The 24,697-nt window shown below is 38.5% G+C and overlaps 2 protein-coding genes across 3 annotated transcripts; one reads left to right on the forward strand and one right to left on the reverse strand.

Annotated features, from left to right (window-relative positions):
* The first annotated feature begins 1,331 nt into the window (after positions 1–1,331).
* Positions 1,332–12,106, forward strand: si:ch73-261i21.5 (zona pellucida-like domain-containing protein 1). The gene is made up of 12 exons (XM_058087128.1): positions 1,332–1,404; positions 1,595–1,636; positions 2,957–3,183; positions 3,276–3,460; positions 4,878–4,950; positions 5,121–5,218; positions 5,845–5,925; positions 8,461–8,632; positions 9,654–9,771; positions 9,845–9,865; positions 10,724–10,840; positions 11,931–12,106. The coding sequence occupies exons 1-12, from the start codon at positions 1,332–1,334 to the stop codon at positions 12,104–12,106; spliced, it is 1,383 nt and encodes a 460-aa protein (XP_057943111.1).
* On the reverse strand, positions 11,183–24,033 carry hyou1 (hypoxia up-regulated 1). Of its 2 annotated transcripts, none has more exons than XM_058087872.1 (24): positions 23,848–24,033; positions 23,151–23,226; positions 22,973–23,066; positions 21,524–21,602; positions 21,285–21,439; positions 21,081–21,157; positions 20,796–20,977; positions 20,362–20,477; positions 19,968–20,154; positions 19,483–19,617; positions 19,117–19,199; positions 18,891–19,023; positions 17,626–17,810; positions 17,409–17,547; positions 17,212–17,269; positions 16,184–16,260; positions 15,625–15,783; positions 15,294–15,451; positions 15,143–15,230; positions 14,822–15,078; positions 14,655–14,739; positions 14,314–14,575; positions 14,137–14,238; positions 11,183–12,914 (listed from the first exon to the last, which is right to left on the reverse strand). In XM_058087872.1, the coding sequence occupies exons 2-24, from the start codon at positions 23,218–23,220 to the stop codon at positions 12,865–12,867; spliced, it is 2,931 nt and encodes a 976-aa protein (XP_057943855.1). In that variant the 5' UTR covers positions 23,221–23,226; positions 23,848–24,033; the 3' UTR covers positions 11,183–12,864. The 2 variants fall into 2 exon arrangements, with proteins under 2 accessions (XP_057943855.1, XP_057943854.1); XM_058087871.1 differs by having other exon boundaries at positions 11,187–12,914; positions 14,137–14,241; positions 23,848–24,032.
* Positions 24,034–24,697: the final 664 nt, after the last annotated feature.

A 24,697-nucleotide genomic window follows, 5' to 3' on the forward strand; every position in this document is an offset into this window, starting at 1 on the left:
TTCAAATTCATTCATTCATTTTCTACCACTTATTCTCACGAGGGTCACACGCTGTTTTGAGATATGCAGATGTAATAACAACACGACAAGACACTGGCTTGATGTTGACGTTCACCTTCAATTTTGTATCAAAAAACTATTTTAATAATAATAATACAAATTTAATAATAATATAAATAAAAATGATTACATTCTCTCTTCACTTGCCATTGTTTACTCATGACACCATCCAGGATTAAGCCCTAAATATTCCTCACACACTTATTAAACACATTTAAAGTCTAAAATGACTTCCGGTTGCGGATGCCATTTTGTTAGCATGCTAAGCATGTTTTTAAGATACACAGATGTAAAAACAACACGACAAGACACGCTTCATATTGTACGCTATTGAGATAATCCACGTCAACTGAGGCAGAATTGTGGCGGAAATTTGTCGATGTTAACCAAAAAACATGCAAACCGGGGCGGACGCTATCCAAGGTCCAATTGTCCTCGACTTGGTGTGTAAGAGATGTGAAAAAATTAATTAATTCATTTTCTACCGCTTATCCTCACGAGGGTCGCGGGGGGTGCTGGAGCCTATCCCAGCTGTCTTTGGGCGAGAGACGGGTTACACCCTGGACTGGTCGCCAGCCAATCACAGGGCACATATAGACAAACAACCATTCACACTCACATTCATACCTATGGACAATTTGGAGTCGCTAATTAACCTAGCATGTTTTTGGAATGTGGGAGGAAACCGGAGTACCCGGAGAAAACCCACGCATGCACGGGGAGAACATGCAAACTCCACACGCAGAGATGGCCGAGGGTGGAATTGAACTCGGGTCTCCTAGCTGTGAGGCACATGCACTAACCACTTTTTTTGTAATTGTGACTTTATTCTGATAAAGCTATATGTGATAAAAAAACAAACTAACAAAACACCTGCATGCTGAAAATGGCCCCCGGGCCGCACTCTGGACACCCGTGGTTTAACATGTCAAAGACAAGATTCAATTAATTCTGCTCCTTTTTGACCAAATTGATGTTCTTCAGACTAGTGTAACTTGTAAACAAATAAACCATCATCACCGTGACTAAAAGCCGATGTTGTAATCAAAGTTACCCGGCATACTACCCCCCCCCCCCCCCTTCCACACACACACACACACTAAGGACATAGCATATATGTCCATCTATTGTGTTCCGGTACACTCATATGACCTGGTTATGCATTCCACCACAGCTTATGTTACTCTTCCCTTTCCCTTTCTTGTCTGTAGGCTTCCTATGAAGTTCTCTTGAGCTGAAAACGAGGCCAGTATAAATGACAGAGTGCCTGAATGCAACAGCAAAGGCAGAGAAGACCGACTGAAGGAAAGTGGTCAGGAAACACTCTTTGGCCATCCTTGAAAGGTATAGAAAAACTTTAATTATAATTATTATTATTATTATTCTACAACAGTTTGTATTTTAAATATTTCAAAAATTTAAAATAAGGGATTCACTAATTATTATGATTATTATGATTATGATTTTACAGCAGTTTTGAGCATAATGTGGCTGGTTCTTCTTGCTTTTCAACTTACATCTCTCCTAACAAAAGCTCAACATGCCTGCATTGGAAAATCCACATTTCGACGTCCAGGTCAGTGGAAGCAAACATCACATCATCCAACCACAATCACCTTTGGCTGTTTTTTTAATGTCTCAATTTCCTATGCAGGCACTTTTGTGTAGTTATTTATTTATTTATAAATAAATATATTTATATTTATTATTTTTCAGGAGCAGTGATGTCTTTTATTGTGTTTAAAAAATTATTATTATTATGACACCCTAGACAAAGAACAGTTTAACTCCTATTATTGTATGTCTACTTATACCAGAAAAATAGGTGATGAAAAACTTGCAATGCAATTATATTATGCGCATAATGTCGGGCATGTTTGATTTCAACATAGTTGGAAAAAATTATCATATAGTCAAGGGTATACTGTAGATAATAAACAAAAAATTATTAAATAAAATAATTTTTTCACATGGGCTGCACAGTGTTTAAGTGGTTAGTGCATGGGCCTCACAGCTAGGAGACCCGAGTTCAATCCCACCCATCTCTGTGTGGAGTTTGCATGTTCTCCCCGTGCATGCGTGGGTTTTCTCTGGGTACTCCGGTTTCCTCCCACATTCCAAAAACATGCTAGGTTAATTAGCGACTCCAAATTGTCCACAGGTATGAATGTGAGTGTGAATGGTTGTTTGTCTATATGTGCCCTGTGATTGGCTGGCGACCAGTCCAGGGTGTACACTGCCTCTCGCCCGAAGACCTCCTGAGGATAAGCGGTAGAAAATGAATGAATGAATTTTTTTCACATCTCTTACACACCAAGTCAAGGACAATTAGACCTTGGATAGCGTCCGCCCTGGTTTGCATGTTTTTTGGTTAACATCGACAAATTTCCGCCATAATTCTGCCAAATTCTCCCAAATTCTCCCGTTAGCGTACAATATGGAGCGTGTCTTGTCGCGTTGTTATTATATCTGTTTATCTTAAAACATGCTTAGCATGCTAACAAAATGGCAACCGCAACCGGAAGTCATTTTAGACTTTAAATGTGTTTAATAAGTGTGTGAGGAATATTTAGGGCTTAATCCTGGATGGTGTCATGAGTAAACAATGGCAAGTGAAGAGAGAATTTAATCATTTTTATTTATATTATTATTACATTTTTATTATTTTAGTTTTATTTTTTTATATTATTTATTATTATTATTTTTATATATTTTTTATATTTTTGTATACAAAATTGGAGGTGAACGTCAACATCAAGCTAGCAGGAGGGTCTTGAGTCCAAAATAGACACACCAATACTCCAATAAACAGTAAACAGGACATTATCTATATATATAACAGGTCTATTTTAGACCTGCACTGTTTATGTTCAGCTTTCTGATCTCGACTTTGCAGCCAACTCTGACATTGAGGTTTTCTGCGGCTCTCAGGAGGTAAGCCTCCAAATCCTTCTGTGTCCGATCTACTTCAATGGCTACAACGAGTCATTGATGTCGCTCAACTACGAGCACTCCAAACATCAATGTAAAGGAACTCCTGACTGGACAGCAGACCCGCCTGTCATCAAATTCAATATCTCCATCACAGAAGAAGCCATCACTACATGTTCCAGCTCATTAATAGTAAGTTATTTTGATCGCTATTCCCGATGTGGATAAATCGTCTTTATTCAGCACTGACCTCTGGACTGAGGATCTTTTTTCCTCCGTGAAAGGTCAGCCAGGAGGTGGGAACCGGACTGTTTTCAGACTTCTCCACTGTCCAGTACATCAACATCTCAGGCATGGTGGGCTCTAAAGACCCCACCACGGGAGCCATTTCCTACCACCAAGAGGTGATTTACAGGTTCTCCTGCCGCTACCCTCTGCAGTACCTGATCAACAATACACAAATGAGTGTGTGAGTGCATTTAGAATTTCCAAGCAAACTGAAATGTACTCATTGGATTGTTCAAGTAGACATTTTGAATTTACCTGTGCAGCGGATTCTCCAACGTCGAAGTGATGCCAGGTTTCCTACTTGCTATTTGCTTGCTATTACGAGCAATTTACTAGTACTATTACGATTACTCTTATTAGTAGGGCTGTCCGATATTGGCTTTTTTTTTGCCCAAAACCGATATTGTACAGATATTGTAAACTCTGTAAATTCCCGATACCAATATGTGTAACATGACATATGTCCTGTATATTTTTAAAATATCGGTTTTCATACGGATGTCAACCGATTATTATACCGATAATTATTGGACATCCCTACTTAGCTCTCTTTGTGATATAATTGGCTGTCAGCATATTGTAACAATATAATATAATGATATATAATATATATAATATATAATACAACATTATAATTTTTTGTATTTATATTTATATAAATATATATATAAATATATATATTTACTTTTATAATTATATATACATATATATATTGTATATAATTTAAAAAGTTATATATATAATTATAATAATAATAATATTGTATTATTATATATAAAATATTATAAAATAATTAAATTGGCCTTCAGCATATTCTAACAATAGTTAGATATAATTTTTTAATTATTATTAATTCTAATTAATTTTTAATTATAATATCTATATATATTATATATATAATTTTTAAAATTATTTATTATATATATAAAATAAATATGTATAATAACAATATTGTATTATTATATATAAAATAAATATAATAATTAATTATTTAAGAGGTATATTTTTTTAGATATTATACTACTACTACTGTCACCTACAATGTTGCGCAAAACAGCATTATAAATAATAGTGTTATCAACAGTGCTATTTCCAGTATCTAATTAATCTAATTAATTACTATTACGAACGCTGTTAACATTACAGAGAGTGAAATGCACCGATATTTACACCAACGACCTAGACTACGACACAGGAAACTAAATAGCTAGTCGATAAGAGTCGTGGTTGCTCAGTCACAGGAAAAACACAGCCTCCTAGTGTTTTGGTAGAGGATTGCAAGTCACAGTCTCAGCCTAATCAAGGGCGTGTCCAAAATGTGGGGCCAAAACCGGAAGATAAATGTTTCGGCAAAACTTAATATAATAAAAAATAGTCAAACTATTATAGGAGTACAGACCAAAACATGCTTTTAGAATTAATTTATATATGCTAGGTCAAGTTGATATACTACACGGCGGTGACTTCTGTTCTTCTTACATGTGTTTCCAAAAGGCTTCAATCCTGCTTTGAACGGTGTTGTTTACCCATGTTTGTAAAAACAATGACCTGTTTTTTATTTAAAAACCATCTTGACAAGTCATATTTTGTCATATCAGGTCTGGAGCCAGTGTGTCTGTAAAGGACAGCAATGGGAGTTTCATCAGCACGTTGAGTATGCAGCTCTACTCGGTACGAAAGTCATGAAAATGTGCCCATCTGCTTCCTCAAAACGCCCAAATCGAAATTAATATAAAATTGTTATAACACATATGCAATGCATGCAAATACTGCAGTGTGCATTGATACAATATAACATATATATATATAGCAATGACTTGTACTTTCTTTTGTACCTCAAGGACAACCAGTACACCATGATACTACAGATCCCCCCAGGAGGACTTGAACTAAAGAGTAGGATTTTTGTTCAAATTAAAGCATCAAACCTCACCAACAAGTAAGTGCCACTTTTGTAATGTAGTTAAAGCAGAAAAAAATGCTTTTTATTTACATTATTAGAGCCCTCAAATAACACCCCTATAGTCACATTTACATATGTATTACCCAATATAGTTGACATAGTGAGAGTAAATACCCAATATAGTTGACATAGTAAGAGTAAATAAGCCATTTGAGACATAAATAAGACTCATGCTCGTGTGTGTTGCTATAAATGTGTGTGTTGCTAGGAGAGCCGAGTTGAGTGTTAGCTTGCGTGGGTTACAGCCGCATCGGGGATTTTTATTATTATAACTTTTCATGTTGGGAAAATCATTGAAACCTGCAATCAAGTCTGGTGCTTGTGTGTCTCACCGAACATTACAATAACAATTGACCAATAATCGGTCAATTATTTCTTCAATTAATCGATGAATCAGATTAAAAAAAAAAATTCAGTCTCTTTTAAAAATGTATGAATAGACTTTTCCAGCATCAGTGAAATTGAAGTAGAGAAATATAAACAATAAAAAAAAAAATCTTGAATAAAACCAAACCCAACCAAAATAATTTCATATTTTCAAATATTAATATGAAAATGGCAAATGATTTTTGTAATTTGACAACAGAATCTTCTCCTCACAGACTGAATGTTCTCCTGGACCGATGCTACGCTACAGTGTCACCTTTTCCAGTGAATACGGTCTTTCATGATCTCTTTGTGGGGTGAGTTATGATCCAAAACATTTCCATAGTACTACATGACATAGTATATAATATAGTATATAATAATAATAATACATTTTATTTGTATAGCGCTTTTCAGGGTACTCAAAGACGCTTTACAGTAGAGAAAAATAAAAATAGAGTTGAGTAAAAACAGATGCATTATAATACATTATAATTTATAATATGCATTATAATGTACAGTGAAGAAAATAAGTATTTGAACACCCTGCTATTTTGCTATTTCTCCCACTTAGAAATCATGGAGGGGTCTGAAATTTTCATCGTAGGTGCATGTCCACTGTGAGAGAGATAAACTAAAAAGAAAAATCCAGAAATCACAATGCATGATTTTTTAACAATTTATTTGTGTGATACAGCTGCAAATAAGTATTTGAACACCTGTGTATCATCTAGAATTCTGACCCTGAAAGACCTGTTAGTCTGCCCATTAGAAGTCCACCTGCACTCCATGTATCATCCTGAATCAGATGCACCTGTTTGAGGTCGTTAGCTGCATAAAGACACCTGTCCACCCCATACAATCAGTAAGACTTTAACTTGTAACATGGCGAAGACCAAAGAGCTGTCCAAAGACACCAGAGACAAAATTGTACACCTCCACAAGGCTGGAAAGGGCTACGGAGCAATTACCAAGCAGCTTGGTGAAAAAAGGGCCACTGTTGGAGCTATCATTAGAAAATGGAAGAAGCTAAACATGACGGTCAATCTCAATCGGAGTGGAGCCCCATGCAAGATATCACCTCGTGGGGTCTCAATGATTCTAAGAAAGGTGAGGAATCAGCCCAGAACTACACGACAGGACTTGGTCAATGACCTGAAAAGAGCTGGGACCACCGTTTCCAAGGTTACTGTAGGTAATACACTAAGACGTCATGATGTGAAATCATGCATGGCACGAAAGGTTCCCCTGCTTAAACCAGCACATGTCAAGGCCCGTCTTAAGTTTGCATATGACCATTTGGATGATACAGAGGAGTCATGGGAGAAAGTTTTATGGTCAGATGAGACCAAAATAGAACTTTTTGGTCATAATTCCAATAAGCGTGTTTGGAGGAAGAAGAATGAAGAGTACAATCCGAAGAACACCATCCCTACTGTGAAGCATGGGGGTGGTAGCATCATGCTTTGGGGGTGTTTTTCTGCACATGGGACAGGACGAGTGCACTGCATTAAAGAGAGGATGACTGGGGCCGTGTCTTGTGAGATTTTGGGGAACAACCTCCTTCCCTCTGTCAGAGCATTGAAGATGGGTCGTGGCTGGGTCTTCCAACACGACAACGACCCGAAGCACACAGCCAGGAAAACCAAGGAGTGGCTCCGTAAGAAGCATATCAAGGTTCTAGCATGGCCCAGCCAGTCTCCAGACCTGAACCCAATCGAAAATCTTTGGAGGGAGCTCAAACTCCGTGTTTCTCAGCGACAGCCCAGAAACCTGACTGATCTAGAGAAGATCTGTGTGGAGGAGTGGGCCAAGATCCCTCCTGCAGTGTGTGCAAACCTGGTGAAAAACTACAGGAAACGTTTGACCTCTGTAATAGCAAACAAAGGCTACTGTACCAAATATTAACATTCATTTTCTCAGGTGTTCAAATACTTATTTGCAGCTGTATCACACAAATAAATTGTTAAAAAATCATGCATTGTGATTTCTGGATTTTTCTTTTTAGTTTATCTCTCTCACAGTGGACATGCACCTACGATGAAAATTTCAGACCCCTCCATGATTTCTAAGTGGGAGAAATAGCAAAATAGCAGGGTGTTCAAATACTTATTTTCTTCACTGTACATAATACATTATAATATATTCATGTATTCATTTCTGGGTACTACATTTGTTCATACTATGCTTTGTTTGTGTTGCTGTACGGTATGATCCAGACTATATTAAAATTAGTAAAATATTTCTAGGTGGCACGGTGGACTAGTGGTTAGCGCGCAGACCTCCAGGGTTCAATTCCGTCCTCGGCCATCTCTGTGTGGAGTTTGCATGTGTGGGTTTTCTCCCACATTCCAAAAACATGGGTTAATGGGTTAAACATAGGTTTAACATGGGTTAAACATGGGTTAAACATAGGTTAATTGGCGACTCCAAATTGTCCATAGGTATGAATGTGAGTGTGAATGGTTGTTTGTCTATATGTGCCCTGTGATTGGCTGGCGACCAGTCCAGGGTGTACCCCGCCTCTCGACCGAAGACAGCTGGGATAGGCTCCAGCACCCCCACGACCCTCGTGAGGATAAGCGGTAGAATGAATGAATGAATGAATTTTTTCACGTCTCTTACACACCAAGTCGAGGACAATCAGACCTTGGATAGCGTCCGCCCCGGTTTGCAAGTTTTTTGGTTAACATCGACAAATTTCCGCCACAATTCTGCCTCAGTTGACGTGGATTCTCTCGTTAACGTCCCTCGTGAGGAAAAAGCGGTAGAAAATGAATGAATGAATGAAAATATTTGTAATAAAATTGCTTTGTTATATAAAGAAAAACATGTTTTTTGTTGTGTTAAAGGTGTAACCATGACGCCCAGACCATAATGGACATAAATGGAGAGTCTCAGCAAGCTCGCTTCTCCTTCGAAGCGTTTCGCTTCGTCCAGCATATTAACACCAGCGTCTCCACCTTCTACATTCACTGTGTCACCCGACTCTGTGCGGCTACCTATTGCCCTAACCTCATTCAGGTCAGTCTCATGGAACCTTGCTTATCCTCCCATCTCGTGTGGAAGTGGTACAATTCCGGCTGCTTAAGTTTAGATGAAATACACTTGTATAAGAGTTGCAATGAATAAGAAGTGTCTCAAGGTGACTATAGGGGTATTATTTTATGTCTACAGAGCTCTAGTAATGTTACAAAACCATATTTAGAAAGTCCGAAAAATACGTTTTCTATGCTCAAACTACAAAACGTAACAATGAATCCTATATCTCTATTGCTATTACGAACTCTTATTAGTAGGGATGTCCGATATTGGCTTTTTTTTTTTTTTTGCCCCAAACTGATATGCAGATATTGTAAACTCTCAATTCCCAATACCAATATGTGTAACATGACATATCTCCTGTATATTTTTAAAATATCTTTTTTTTTATACGGATGTCAACCGATTATTATACCGATAATTATCGGACATCCCTACTTAGCTCTCTTTGTGATATGGGGAATATTTCTCTTTTTTGAATTGGCTGTCAGCATATTGTAACAATATAATAATAATATATATAATATATAATATAACATTATATTTTTTATATTATATGTATTATATATAATTTAAAAAATTATATATATAATAAATATATAATAATAATAATGGTATTGTATTATTATACATAAATTATAAAATAATTAAATTGGCCTTACAGACCTCACAGCTAGGAGACACTGGTTCAATTCCACCCTCGGCCATCTCTGTGTAGAGTTTGCATGTTCTCCCCGTGCATGCGTGGGTTTTTTTTCCGGGTACTCCGGTTTCCTCCCACATTCCAAAAACATGCTAGGTTAATTGGCGACTCCAAATTGTCCATAGGTATGAATGTGAGTGTGAATGGTTGTTTGTCTATATGTGCCCTGTGATTGGCTAAGCCACCAGTCCAGGGTGTAGAAGACAGCTGGGATAGGTTCCAGCACATCCTCCCACGACCCTCGTGAGGATAAGCAGTAGAAAATGAATAAATTAAATGACTATCCCGATTCGCCTGCAGAACTGCACCACCACCGGTAACTCCAGGGGGCGCCGTAGCGTCAAAGAGAACCAGGACACCACAGTGAGCGATATCGCCACAGTGAGCTCAGGCCCCATCAGTATCCGCTTGAACCACGGTAGGATTGGGATTTTTACTTGCATGCAGACTATTCATTTCTATGACGAGTAACGTTAGCAATTCTCTTGCAGGTTCTTTGGTAGCAGACGGAGGTATGTATCTTAAGAAATGTCTTATTTTTTTATTTTTTGACCTTGTGTATTACAGCATTAGTAATACTTTAATACAGGGGTCTCAAACATGCGGACACTAGTTTGAGGCCCGCCGCCTTGATATGAAAGTTTAATGTTAGTGTGGCCCGCGCAAGTTTGATATGGATGCTGTATGGTATCATGTACCCAGAAAAAATTATTACATTTGATTAATGTTCATGTTAAAGGTTAAATAACTGTTAATAGTTATCCTCCCTATCCGTGTGGAAGTGGTAAGTTTTTGGCTATTTAAAGTTTAAAGGAAATAACTTGAAGGCTACCGTTTAGGTCGCTAGCTCTCTAGTTTGCGAGTTAGCATGTGTCACAAGACCCTGCAGTTGCGCAATATGTTGTAAATAAAAAGAGTATAAATGTGACTATAGTCGTGTTTTGTCATGTCTACAGGGCTCTAATAATGCTTTGTTCATTTTAATTTGAAAATAATTTCTCTACCCACCAACTATATGTGGTTTCTTAAGTTTTTATTATTTGCCGTTTTATTATTATATTATTATTTATTACTGATTGATTTTCATTATTCTTGATTTGTTTATTTATTTTTCATCTTATTTTGTGCAGAAAAATAAAATTAAGATATTTGAAAACAGTGGAATGTTTTATCAGAGCTTTTATTGTAGAAAATCGGAACCAAAGCACTGAAAAAGTTTGTATATTTTTCTGTTTTTAATAAATGCATTTTTTTTTTTTTGGAAAACCTAATGCGGCCCAGCCTTGCCCAGACCCTAGCTCCAGTGGCCCCCCTGGTAAATTGAGTTTGAGACCCCTGCTTTAATACTTCCTTTGTCATTTGTTTTCCAGATGCTGACCACACTGGTATGAATTCCAGCATGCTGGCCGTGTCAGTCATAGCAGCCATTGTCGGAGTAGTCTGCCTCGGTTTGATGTTTGTTACTTTGCATATGAAGTCAAAAATGAGTTTGAACCAAAAGTGATCCAAAAGTGATTTGGGATAATTTACATTTTAATCTCCTCCTCACAGATTTTTTTTTTCAAATGAGAAATTAAAAATTCCTGTAATAAAAACGGGAAAAGTCATGGTCAGGTTAATGAAGCAGGGTGATTTGTGCCTGTGCGCCTACTACCTCATAATTTAGGGTAGCACTGAGCTACGTTGTGCTGGCACACACCCGCATGGATAACTTTATCCTGTGGGAATTGGTTAACCAGGGCCATATGAATGAATATTAATTTTTTTTAAAAACAATTTTATACAAAATAAAGTTGTATTCAATATCTCTCCCATTATTTGTTATGGACAGTTACAGGCAAACTAGTTTGTGCAGGTGATTGAAAGGTTGGAAACAACACAATAAATCTGATTCTGGAAAAAAAAAAAAACACACATTGACATAAATCAGGGGTGGGCAAACTACGGCTCGGGGGCTACATGCGACTCACCAAGCGTTTGAATCCGGCCCTTCAGTTGCTTTCTAATTATTTCAACTTTTAACATACAAACTGGCAACATGACTTGTCTTTAGTTAAAAAAAAAAAACAAAAACAAAAAATAACATACAAATAACAATAAATGTGGTCTGATGTTTAAAGTGCTCCTAAAAAAGGGACATGAGAACATACAGCTGATAGTATAACACTTTTACAGATAAAATTAGACAAATAATTCAAGGAAAATAAGCATAAAATAGTGTGTGTGTGTTAAATATACGTATGTTCTGGCCCCCCGGAAAATTTTGTTAACTCAATATATTTGCCCACCCCTGACATAAATGAATGTACTTCATCCCTTGTGGTCTCAGCACTTTTTAGTAATCAATATATTATATATATTCAATGGAAAAACAGCCCCAAGTACAGTAGTCTGCATCAGTCTTTATTTAATGTTTGAAGGGAATTCCCAAATACAATTTTAAGACGCCACAGACATGTAAATCCACCAACGCTTTACAAGTAAAGTGTCCTCAAATAGTCCCAAGTCTCCATCAGAATCTATTTGAGCCACTCTATAAGAGCGGTCTTTTGCTTTTTCATGGTGTACTTTGTAAAGCAAAAAGTATTGCAGAAACTAAAAAAGGAGCAGCCAAGGTTTTTTTCCCCGATGCCTTCGAGGACCACAGTTTAGCAGAAGAGCAAATGTCCACCTTGCACGATAAAAGCCGTAAAGGCTATGGTATCAATGTGACAGGCTGGAGTATCATCTACCTTATTGTCAACCCCACATAGCTTCAACTGGCAGCTTGACCGACGCTCGATTGGCATCAGTGCAGTTCACTTTCACTCATGTAATGGTCGCCAAGAGCAGATATTGACTGTACTGCCATGCTTAGCGACCAAAACATTTTTTTTTTTTATTTTTTATTACAAATATCTTCACTGGCTGCCGGAAATCAAACACATATGCCCTCTAGAGCGCGTACATGGCTGCTGCATTGATTTATATGGGAAGAGCAAAGAACACAAGAAAAGCAACAGCTGATCACGGTGATTTTGCTTGAATAAACTATGTGCCGTCAACTTTGGATGTAAAACAATGTTTTTTTTCTTTGAACTGATTGGTGATATATGTTTTGGGTGAAAAAAAGGAGAAGAATATGGATAAAAATGCAGTGCAGACAACAACCACCCCTCCCACCCTCCCAAAAAACAGAGACAAACCGACATGGAAGGAAATGAGGGAGGCAAGTGACAAATCCTCAACATGGATAAAAAAAAAATACAGCGCAGATGACAACCCCAACAAAAGTACACAAAAAAAGTTAAACTGTTAATTCTACGTCTTCATCAATGAATGATTCGGATGCGGTTGAGAGTCCAATAGTGAGCAAAAGCAATGGGGGGTGGGGCGGGGCGAGGGGGGGGGGGGGGGGCATCTTCCTCAATGAAATCGGAACCATTTCCGTTTCCAGCTGTTCGACACTTTTTGACATCAGAAAAATGTACACTGTCAATAAATAAGTGTGATAATTTCCCAGTTCCGCTTGTTACAATTCATCTCCTAGGTGGTTCTCATGTTTGCCATTCTCGCTTGTTCCTGGGAATGCACACAAGAAAAAGGATGTAAAAAAGGAGAGTGAGCGTGATAATAGAAATTTGAGATCCAAAACTCAAACTCTTGGACATTATTTTGACATGGGAGTAGGTGAAAGGTGCATTTTTTATGTCCATATAATATAATATAAATTCAATGCATGGTGCAAGTGTGAACAATAGCAATTAATCGAATCATTACAACAGTCACACTTATTGCAAATGTTGATCCAAAATCTAAGGATTCGGTTCACGGAAAACAATCCATGGAAATAATTGCACACAGCGGTGGACTTGTAGAGCACGGTGCATTTTGATGCTAATGTCGACCAATAATCATCCAAAGTTTGTGGTTTGGACTTTAAATATAAAATATTGAACAAAGCAAAACATTTGTTCTCAATTCAGAAATCACTCCACACTCTTTATTATTGCTCTCTGGTTCTATCATATCTTACTTATTGTGTGGAAATATGGGCTAATAACTATAAAGGCAATCGTCACTGGTTAAATGTACTGCAAAAAAAGGTCAGTAAAGATAATTCATAATGCCGCCTACAGAGAACATACTAACTCCTTATTTCTAAAATCACAAATCCTTAAACTTGCTGATATAGTTCATCTTCAAACAGCTAAAATAATGCATAAGGCTAAAAATAACCAATTACCTAAAAATGTCATCCAATACTTCTCTACAAGAGAGGAGAAATATGATCTCAGGGAAGAACTACATTTGAAACACTTATATGCTAGGACTACGTTAAAAAGCCATAGCATTTCAGTATGTGGACTCAAACTATGGAATGGATTGAGTAAGGACCTCAAACAATGCACAACAATGAGCCAATTCAAGAAACAATACAAGCAGTTGATGTTTGCTAAATACAAGGATGAAGAGTCTTGAACCAGTCATGATGTGCTATATATATATATATCTCACTATATTGACAGTTACTATGGTACCCATTATGTCATTGTATGCTCATATCACCTCCTACTTCGGTACGGGACAAAAAAAAAAAAAAAAAACTAAAAAAAAATGTATTATGGAAAGCAGGAAGTGAACAAATGTAACAGTTACTGATTGTAAAAGTACCAGATGGAGGGGTAGGATTTAATAAACTTTGCTTCTTCCTACTCCCTTTTGGATATGTGGAACTATGAACTGATTATGTGATGCATTCAATTGTAATCTGATCATTCAGAAAATTATCGGTGAAACACACCTGTAGTTGAGTCGTCTGTGAGCTGTGGTTGGCTATCGGATTCTGTCTCTTCTGTGCCTTCCTCGGTGGGCGGGAGACTGTCTAACGGCTTGTCTTCGACATCTTCTGTATTGGAACACAAATAAAATTAGAAAATGGATTTGACGTCTTATTAAAAAGTAATGCAGGATGACATACCAGTCTTTTTGTCTTCACTTTCCACAGTGGGAGGGATGACTTTTTCTTCGGTCGTGCCGTTGGCCTTGCTGCTCTTATCAGAGCTGGTGCTATTCTTGGCCTTGGCTTTAGACTTGGGTTTGGCGAACTTGGCCTTGTTGAGCAGATAGTTGACTTCTCTGTCCAGCAGGGAAAGCTTTGCTTCAATGTCTTTGGAGAGAAGAACCGGACGCTCTTTGGGGGAGCGTTTCTCCTGTTCAGCTGTAGTCTCATTTCGCCATGTCTGCAATGGACACATTCTATATCAGCTTATGTTTTTTTTTTTTAATAATTAGAATAAAATGCCCCTTCTCACCACCTACCGCTGTCTCATTGATCACTTTTTCCAACATGTTCAGCTCAACTTCTGTAAAGATTTGGTCATCTTCTGGAATTTGTTTTGCGCTCCTTTAAAATGAAAGAAAAAAAAAAATCTGAGTACATCAGAAACCGAAAAGGAGCATCAGAGATAGTCCTCGTCAATGCTCACCGCAGGAAGAAGTTGGAGGTGTTCAGCATGGTGTCCAGGGCGGCAAGGCGGTCGGGCCACTTGCGCCGCTCCTCCACTCGGAAAAACATATCTTTGCACATGGTTCTCAGTTGAGAAAGCTTCTCCTTCAGTTGCTTGGTGCTGGCCGAGTAGCCGTCGTCGTCCATCCACGCCGACGCTTCACTCAGTTTGGAGGACATCTCTTCCCTCTCCTGTTCCGTCACCACCAGCTGGTAATCCTCCTGGTATAACTTGTCCTGGAAAATAACATTGGACATTGTGCATCTTCATGTTGCTGTACGCCAATCTCAGAACGGTTACCTGCGTTTCAAAGATAAAAGCTTCGAGGCTGTTGAGCATCTTTTCCCGTTCTTGTTTGGCCAGGTCTCGATCGGTTAAGTCCTGCAGCCTGAAGAGATATTAGATTGTATTTAAAAAGTACCAAGGACAGTCAAGGTGAAATCTTGTTTACTTCTTTTTGGAGGCTGTGAGATCATCAGCAGTGGGATCCAGGACATCGTTGAGGATGACTTCAATAGTGATGTCTTCAGAGATCTTGGTCTTCTTCTGAGGTTTTGCCAGCTTTTCCTCGTGCTTCTCTGTTGATTTCTTTTCAGTGTCCTTTTCCTCCTGCAAAAACGGGGGCCATTAATTTGGGGGTATTTATTATTCAGAAGGAAAGACAGCTGAAACAGACCCAAAAGGGTTGATGTTTTTCCTTCATACTCATTTATACAGTAAATGACTGGAGAAGGAAAGGTTCCTGTTGCAGTCGGTCATTTCTTGATTTTGGCGGATATTACCTTGTCAGTTGTGGAGTCTGCATCCTCCGTCTTCTGGCTTTTCTCTTCTGTGGTACTTTTTTCAGACTGCTCCTTTGCAGCCCCCGCTTTTTGGGTATCCTCCTTTCCATTGTCATCCCTGCCATCAGTTCCAGACTCTGGGGGAACCTCCTCCTCATCCTAAACACACAAATACAAATCAGGATTTTTCATCATAGTCTCATTTGTATTGTATTATAAGAGGCTGGCGACCAGTCCAGGGTGTACCCCGCCTCTCGCCCAAAGACAGCTGGGATAGGCTCCAGCACCCCTGCGACCCTCATGAGGAAAAGCGGTATAAAATGAATGAATGAATGTATTATAAGCGCCCGTCGGATCTACTCTATACAGTGCCTCGTGTGAGTATGTGGTTGTGGAATTAGTCAAAGACATTCAAGCCATGAGTACTTCTGCAGGACACATGAACAAATATTCCTTTTGGTGGATGTAAGCACGCTCAGGGTGGCAACGTGTCAACACACATTGTACAGATATACAGTGTCCACTGATACTGTACATTTCCATTCACCAGCAAAACTACCTGGACGGGTTCGGTCACATTGAAAGCAGGTTCGGGGGATCCTCCTCCAAACAATGTGGAAATTGTGTTCCCCAGTTCTGAAAGACAAAATTGATTCATTCATTTTTGTTGCTCGATACATGATCATTTAGTTCAGATTTCACTACATTTTATATTTTGTGTGCTACCTGATTTGGGATTGCTTATCTGCCCCAACTCACTCTAAAAAAAAAAATAATAATCTGCGCCGTCCAAATAACCCATCCATTCATTTTTTTACACCGCTTTTCCATTAGGGTCACAGATAAACTGGAGTCCATCCCAGCTGACTCCCATCTCTTGTAAATACCCTCTACTGTCCACCACTTTTTACAGGAAAATACAATAACCTCCCCAAATGATAGAGATTTGACCAGATTACATTACAAATTTATTTATTTCATTTTGGGCCCTTAATGATTGGCTGGAAACCAGTCCAGGGTGTACCCCGCCTCTCGCCCGAAGACAGCTGGGATAGGCTCCAGCACTACCCGCGACCCTCACGAAGACAAGTGGTAGAAAATGAATGAATGAATGATTGGGTTGCACTGTTTTCCAGGATTTTCATAGCAAATAAAGCTAAAATCTTTTTGTATGGTAAATGTTGCCCCGAAATCAGAGCGGACCTTCACAGAGGTGGGCTGTGCAAGTCATACACACACAGGGTAAATCTGCGACGTAAAGATATACAAGCATATTTAAGTCCACCAAATATACTAGAGTATGAAAACTGCATTTTAGAAGGTCTGTTATAGAGTAGGTTGAAGTTATTGTGATGGCTTCCTTTCACTGTTTTATCTCCTAAAATCCCCTTGACAGTATGTTTTTATCAGCCTTGCTTTATAGACCAGTCCAGTTAGGAAGAAGCAATCTTTTGTCCAAAATGTTGTCATAATAAGCTCCAGGATTTAGATCTGATTGTGGAGTGACCCTTCTCAGCCCCCAATTGATAGGAATGAATTAAGGGTTGTGTCCCGAGACAAGAGTGTATGAATTGAAAAAAAACATACTTGTTAACGTAGATTCCTCCTCTTTCTCCTCCACAGCAGTTTCAAATACAGACTCTACCTGTGGATTGAAAACAATTGTATGAGTACCTTTTCTGAGATGAACTGATAACAAATTTTAAGATTTTGATGAAAACTATACTAATTGCGAAATATATTTTTCTTTTGTTTAGGACACAAGAATTAAATTGGCTACAAACCCGATCCAGTTGAAGGATTCCACTTTCATCCATGTTGAAGTGGGCTTTTATGCCCTTGGACTCTGCATCGGTGTGCTTCTGAAAGCTGCTGCCCACTCCAGAAAGCTTCACTGTTGTCAGATTGAGTGATCCAAACATACTGCAAGACGTGATGAGATGGGAACATATATCATCCGCAGGTGTTGTACCTATCAACTGTACTGAAACATGTTGCTACCTGAGGTCTTCCTGTGACAGGAAGTTGAGGTCTCCGTAGTTTATGTTGAAAGCAAAGTCGTCGGTGTAGCGGTTAAATGTGATGACCTTTCGCTGTGGGTAGGGCGACATCCTCTGAAAGAGGATACGTTTGTTGTGTTTCAAGGTTTTGGAGCCTTCTTCCTCAACCTCACGAGTGAACTCCACCTGGCAAAATATAACGACGACAGGTGCTCAATCACCAAGTATACACTTTTTGCAACACAGTGACTTTTTCCCCAATAAGTGTAATGGTAATGGTCAAATTTCATTTGAACATGCATCAGATAACAATTGAATGCATCACATAATCAGTTCACAGTTCCACATGTCCAAAAGGAGTAGGAAGAAGCAAAGCTTATTAAATCCTACCCCTCCATCGGGTACTTTTACAATCAGTAACTGTTACATTTGTTCACTTCCTGCTTTTCTAATATAGTTTAAGTTTTTTTCAAAGTGTAAAACTAGCTTTGAAGCATGCATGTAAAGACCTAAATCAAGTTATGTTTGGTTTTTCTAAAGTCACATTAAGAGACCCAGATTATGTGATTGGAAACTCTTGCATGTGTGTCGTCAAAGCTCACTGCAGAGACCTGTATTGTTTCTGTGCAAACTGCTAGTCGTCCAGGTCAAGATGCTCGTCATATATTGACTCGAGGGCAACAGGTGTATGTGGCGGCTACAATGTTTTGCATAATCACTTCATTGGCTCCTACAAGCCTCTCATGCACATTTGCAAGGTCTCTGGAAAGCACAAACAGGGAATTTGCGTGTTTAAAAAAAAAAAAAATAAGTGGATTTGTCAAATCTGAGCAGAGATGCCTTGTCTATACGTGACAGGAGCATAAGCGCCATCTAGTGTTTTTCTTGGGAGGTACACAGCACATTTGCAGTGGAGATGATGCATTAAACTGAGGTGGGAAATCTATTATTTTGGTAATCTGACTAAGGGTTTAAGTTCATGACTTTCTCGTTAATCTTTAAATATTCAGACGCCTGGAGAGGCTCTTTGAAAAAAAAAAGTGACTGATAAGCAAGTACGTGACACGCTTGTCAACGAGAAACGGGTGCTGATGTGACCATTTCAACACTCACAAGTGGCTCGGTGGTGTTTGTGATTTTCTTCCACCAAGTCTGACATCCCAAAGCTCTAAGCTCTGTGACCAACTACAAAACCAGGACATTTCACTCAAATAGAAATTCATTTCTAACCGGGATCAACAGAAGTAAAAAAAAAATCCCAGTCACCTGAATAGGGAAAACAGCAGCGTCTCGGACCAAGAATGGTGTGACTTTGAAAGCCTTACTGAGGACAGCGGCCTGGTATACTGCACCCATGGCTGCGGCCTCGTCGGCATTGATGTTTTTACCCAGCTCCTCTCTGAAAGGATGAAAATGGGTTACAACTTACAGTAGATACGAATGTGCTAAAAAAAATTAATAAATTCAAGCGGTATTTCAGGTTGATACTTACTTCCCAACTGCTTTGAGCAACACTTCTTGAACTTTAGGGACACGGGTTGCTCCACCGACTAAAATCACCTGTTCAATTTCATCCTGTCGGCATAAAGATGGACTTAAATCACTTGGATGTTCATTTTATTAGAACCGTTATGAAACCGGACAAATATGCAAATATTTGTTACACCGAGACCCTTCCAAAGCAGCCCGCATTGGGTTTTGGGCCTTTCGTTCCCCTAACAAACTCTCAAGCTGCAGCAATTCTTGAATATGTGTTTGTGGCTGAAAAGTGTCAGTTGTCGCCTTTTGCATTTCCTTTGCAAAAAAAAAAAAAATGGCGGTCTGAAAACACTGCACCACAAAAACCAAACATACTGACCAGATTCATTTCAGCAGCACTGAGAGCATCCTGCACGGGGCCCGGAACTCTCTCAAATAAATCGGCACACAGCTCTTCAAACTCTGCTCTCGTCACCTTGGCCTTGAAGTCAATTTCATCGATCAAACCTTCCACCTGAAAGACATGTGATGTGTGAGATTTCTCAATGTGATGATGCTATAGTGAATAGTCAAATGATGTCCTTTAGTGGTATGGTTATTGAAAATTAAGAGTATATCATTAAATACAGCAATAAATCCATCAGTAAAACACAAGAACTAGTTGCTGTCTGATGGTTGCACATCCGAGGAAGTTACCCCTTATCACTTTTTATTGGGTCAGTTGGGACAATGCTGTATCAATTTCAGTCATTTTTTTCTAGCATTAATAAAATAAAAAGTACCGTAATCCACCTCCACCTACCTGTAGTACGTAACAATTCTTTTTTTTTTGGTTGAACTGAAGCCTGAAGTTCGAGAACTCACCTGGGCCATAAATTCTACATTTGCGCTGAGCACGGTTTTCAGCCGCTGTGCCTCCTTGAGGAGCTTGGCCATGGCACGATGGTTCTCCCTCACATCTTTGGTGGTCTTCTTCTGCTCTGTGAAAAGCCTTGCCAAATGATCCCGTAGACGCAAATCCATCTCAAATCCACCCAATCCACGATCAAACCTAACAGAACAAAAGGACATTAAATCTGGGCACTGCACTCTTAAGTTAAGCCTGGTGACAAATCAAAGATATTACGGGTTATTCTAAACCACTTAGTTGAATAATTATAATACTCTTTCTTTTATGAAAGTTTGTGTACATCAGCCACTCATGACCTGAAAAAAAAAAAACACACAACAAATGAAATTTCATTTTCAGGAAACTCACCCAACACCTCGGATCTGCAACTGCGGCTGGGTCCCAGAATCCTTTGTTTTTACAGTCTGATATGTGACAATGGTGCAAGTTGTGCTCCCTGAACCCATGTCATAGAACATCACATTCTGAAAAGGAGACAGCATCAGTCCTTTAGTTGTTTTTATTGACAAAAACTAAAATAAAGTTGACCATCAACACTGCCTCCTTACATAGGAATATTGGCTTCTCAGCTGCATAACAGTTTGTGGTGAATTAAAGGTTTTTGAGGCTACAATCCACCATGGGAAATGAAGCAGCAAGAACACTTGATTGATCAAAGTATGGATTTTACAGGCTCATTTGTGTGTATTAAGAAGCCAACACAGGAACGTTGTTATATAGACATACAGGTTTTATACACACACACACAGACATAGTCAATGAGTTTCAGAATAAATGTGTACCTTGCCTGTGCTGTCAATATCTTTCCTTCTGAAGACCCCATAATTTAAGGCCACGGCTGTGTTGTCGTTGATGAGCTGAAGGACCTTCAGACCTGCCAACTGTGCAGCCTGCATGACTGACCTGCGTTCTGCCTGGTTGAAAAAAGCCGGAACCGTGATGACCGCATCTTTGACAGGTTGTTCTGCAAAGGTGAGGGCGAGATAAAAGTAACAAGTCGATTATATGCAAGCCTGTCACGATAAATTCTGCTGGGCGAAACTTGATTTTTGTTACAAAACACTAACCTGCAAAGTCCTGAGCCAGTCCACAAGAATAATTGAGCATCATCCCAAGGAGCTCTTCTGGTTTGTACTGCGATGTCCTGATATAGAAATTTAAAAAAATGTGTTTTTTTTATTGGTTTATCTGTACCTAACATAGCAAATCTGCCTTCATTTTGCAACATAAAAGGTTCAGGTGAAAATTAATAGTATACGCATAATTCTTACTCAGAGTTTTTGAAGTAAACCGTATCTCTCACTTCGTCGACTTGCAGCTGGTGCTCAGGGAAGCGTTTCTGGTAAAGGGCTACCTGGGGGTTGCTTTGCTTTTTGCCCAGGAGATTTTGCAGGTGTCGATAGACAGTTTTAGGGTTCTTCACAGACTGAAAAAGAAACATGCTCCCATGAATAGCACTGGAGAAAAAAAATGATTTTTCACGGTTGAAACACCAATTAAGAGGACATACCACTCCCAAAGCATTGTCACCGAAAAGTCTTTCATTTTCCTTGAGACATACGACGACAGGTGTTTTCCTCCTTGACTCTCTATAAGGGGAATTAAAGAGTAGCAGTTGAAGGCATGGCATGTTGTACCAGACTGGATTGTATTTGCAAATGAGGCCATGTCCACACGAATACGGCCATTTTAAAAATTGGGTTATACTTGTGCAGCAACATGCAATTTTTGGTAATGGTTTTATTTCATTTGAACATGCAGCAGATTACAATTGAATGCATCACATAATCAGTTCACAGTTCCACATGTCCAAAAGGAGTAGGAAGAAGCAAAGCTTATTAAATCCTACCCCTCCATCTGGTACATTTGTTCACTTCCTGCTTTCCTGATATAGTTTAAGGTTTTTTTTTGTTTGTTTTTTTTTTAGTAGGTGATATGACCATCCAATGACATAATGGGTACCATAGTAAGTGTCAATATAGTGATATATATATATATATATATATATATATAGCACATCATGACTGGTTCAAGACTCTTCCTTGTATTTAGCAAACATCAACTGCTTGTATTGTTTCTTGAATTGGCTCATCGTTGTGCATTGTTTGAGTTCCTTACTCAATCCATTCCATAGTTTGAGTCCACATACTGAAATGCTATGGCTTTTTAACGTAGTCCTAGCATGTAAGTGTTTCAAATGTAGTTCTTCCCTGAGATCATATTTCTCCTCTCTTGTAGAGAAGTACTGGATGACATTTTTAGGTAATTGGTTATTTTTAGACTTATGTATTATTTTAGCTGTTTGAAGATGAACTATATCAGCAAGTTTAAGGATTTGTGATTTTAGAAATAAGGAGTTAGTATGTTCTCTATAGGCGGCATTATGAATTATCCTTACTGACCTTTTTTGCAGTACATTTAGCGAGTGAAGATTGCTTTTATAGTTATTACCCCATATTTCCACACAGTAAGTAAGATATGGTAGAACCAGAGAGCAATAAAGAGTGTGGAGTGATTTCTGATTGAGAACAAATTTTGCTTTGTTCAATATTGAAATATTTCTGGCCACCTTATGTTGTATATTTGTAGTATGATGTTTCCAGCTCATATTTTAATCTATTGTGATCCCCAGAAATGTATTTTCCTTCACCCTTTCGATGTCTACACCGTCAATAGATTGTCCTTGAACCTAAGTAAAACTAAAATCATGCCCAAATTATGCTGTTTTGGACAAGGACAATCTATTCAAGGACAATAGATTGTCCTTCAACCTAAGTAAAACTAAAATCATGCTGTTTTTAAACATAATACATGATTATACATGTCATATCTCACTATACTGATGAACAGATGCAATATAATGCAAAACTGTGGTAGCTTTTCAGACTGATGTACCACCATAGTGTGTTCATAGCCACAATTAATGATGTCAATGCTCTGCGGTTCCATGATTACCCACTTGTTGAGAATAATCTCCATCGGCACACCAGGTTTAACTATTGCCATCTTCATCCACTCGCTCCCTAGATCTATTGACATGACAGCCACAGCCTCTGCAGGAACATACCACACATTACAAACCCAACCAAATGTAACGTTGTGATCCAAACACAAAGCAGCCGAAGATGCGTTGATACCTGTGTGAGATGGAAACATTCCAAGGAAAAGACACAATAGGGCAGCAAATGGAAGCTTTGCCCTCGCCATGGTGAGCTGTGATGATGAAACAAGAAAACATGGAAATGTTATCAATCTCGGCAAAAAAACTTTGTGTTCTTTGCTGCGCTGACGTGTTCAGTGAAAATATACGAATATAAAGCGGAAACAAAGACTTTCAAAGCACGTGGCTTCATTAGTCTTTTACGTTGAAAATCACCAGGGCACCACTACGTTTGCTGGGAAAGCACAAAACACAATTTAAGAAGGGGAAGATAAAAACTGAATCTTTATATGAACTTTTAGAGCCCACAGAGATAATATCGCAGGACTATAAACGGACGAGTAACACAGTACACAGCAGTATCAATACTTCGAAATAAAAGGGAGTAATAATTCATTAAACCGGATACTACTTGCCACTTACGGAAGTGTTGTCAATGTGACGTTTAGCTGACTTGGATGCAACTTTTGTTGTATTACACACGTTAAACCATTCGTTTCAGTTGTACAAAACATGAACATTTCCACGAATATTCACCAATACAAGTATTATTAAGCGACGACAAGCTCCATAAAAAAAGGACAACATTGTCAGCTAGCGTAAGAAATTGGCCAATTCTGTTAGCTAACAACCGTTCAGAAGATATGGAATACTGTACACTGGCGTCAACCTACCTTTCTTCAGATTATCCAAATGAGACCGTCACTGCCAATTCTTCCGGATATTTGTTACCCAGTTGTGAGCAAATATATACGGGATCTTGCGTTCACACTTTTTCAGTCGCCCTTATCACCGGCTTGCTTCTGCAATGGGCCCAGAACGCGGCGTCCCCTCATTGGATCTACTGAAGCCTCTGCTGGCACAAAAAAACTACATACGTCAAGTCAACATTAGCAACTATTCCATTTCCGGTTAGGCCTTACAAAACAGTATGATCTCAGGTGTAATTTGTGTAGTGGAACAAACTGAATTATTGTTTAAATGTTTTAAGTTATTCATTTTTGAAAATATATAATTCCATACGTAAAGCAAATAATAATATAGTTATTCTAAAACGACTCCTGCATCAAACCGGCATTACCATAACATAACCATTACCGAGTTGTAACTAATTTCCTTTTTTTTTTAGTGTTGAACAAGCATTTAATCAGGATTAGACAATCTATCTTTTCATGAATGAGAGACTATTTCATTCATTGGAATTATGCAACGAACGACTAGGTGTCTTACTTTGGAGGAACTGCTCTTTGTATTAGATCAGCATCTCGTTGACTTTGACCGAAGGCATCACAATGAACAACTACGCTGCTCTTAAGTCCCGCCCCCTAGGTGACGCACCCTACCGTGATTGGTCCACGTGTATGGACGGTGTTTTTGTGCCAAAATTAAATAAACATTAAATCAATTAAATTGATCAAAGCTGATATTAATTTACATTCGAAACTTATGTACGTTATTCTGACAACTTTTCTGTTTTTATTATATTATGTAATCCCATTTGTGTTCTTTTAATTCCTTTATCAT

The sequence above is a fragment of the Doryrhamphus excisus genome, chromosome 11 (assembly GCF_030265055.1).
Source record: "Doryrhamphus excisus isolate RoL2022-K1 chromosome 11, RoL_Dexc_1.0, whole genome shotgun sequence".
NCBI classification, from domain to species: Eukaryota; Metazoa; Chordata; class Actinopteri; order Syngnathiformes; family Syngnathidae; genus Doryrhamphus; species Doryrhamphus excisus.

What these genes read in the sequence shown, in the direction of transcription:
- si:ch73-261i21.5 (XM_058087128.1), top strand. Translation starts at nt 1,332, where the DNA reads ATGCAACAGCAAAGGCAGAGAAGACCGACTGAAGGAAAGTGGTCAGGA. An exon ending in TCTTTGGCCATCCTTGAAAG is followed by an intron (nt 1,405 to 1,594) that starts GTATAGAAAAAC and finishes TCCTAACAAAAG; the next exon opens with CTCAACATGCCTGCATTGGA. An exon ending in CATGTTCCAGCTCATTAATA is followed by an intron (nt 3,184 to 3,275) that starts GTAAGTTATTTT and finishes CCTCCGTGAAAG; the next exon opens with GTCAGCCAGGAGGTGGGAAC.
- hyou1 (XM_058087871.1), bottom strand. Translation starts at nt 23,220, where the DNA reads ATGGCGAGGGCAAAGCTTCCATTTGCTGCCCTATTGTGTCTTTTCCTT. An exon ending in GTTTACTTCAAAAACTCTGA is followed by an intron (nt 21,158 to 21,284) that starts GTAAGAATTATG and finishes TTTCTATATCAG; the next exon opens with GACATCGCAGTACAAACCAG. An exon ending in ACTGGCTCAGGACTTTGCAG is followed by an intron (nt 20,978 to 21,080) that starts GTTAGTGTTTTG and finishes TCACCTTTGCAG; the next exon opens with AACAACCTGTCAAAGATGCG.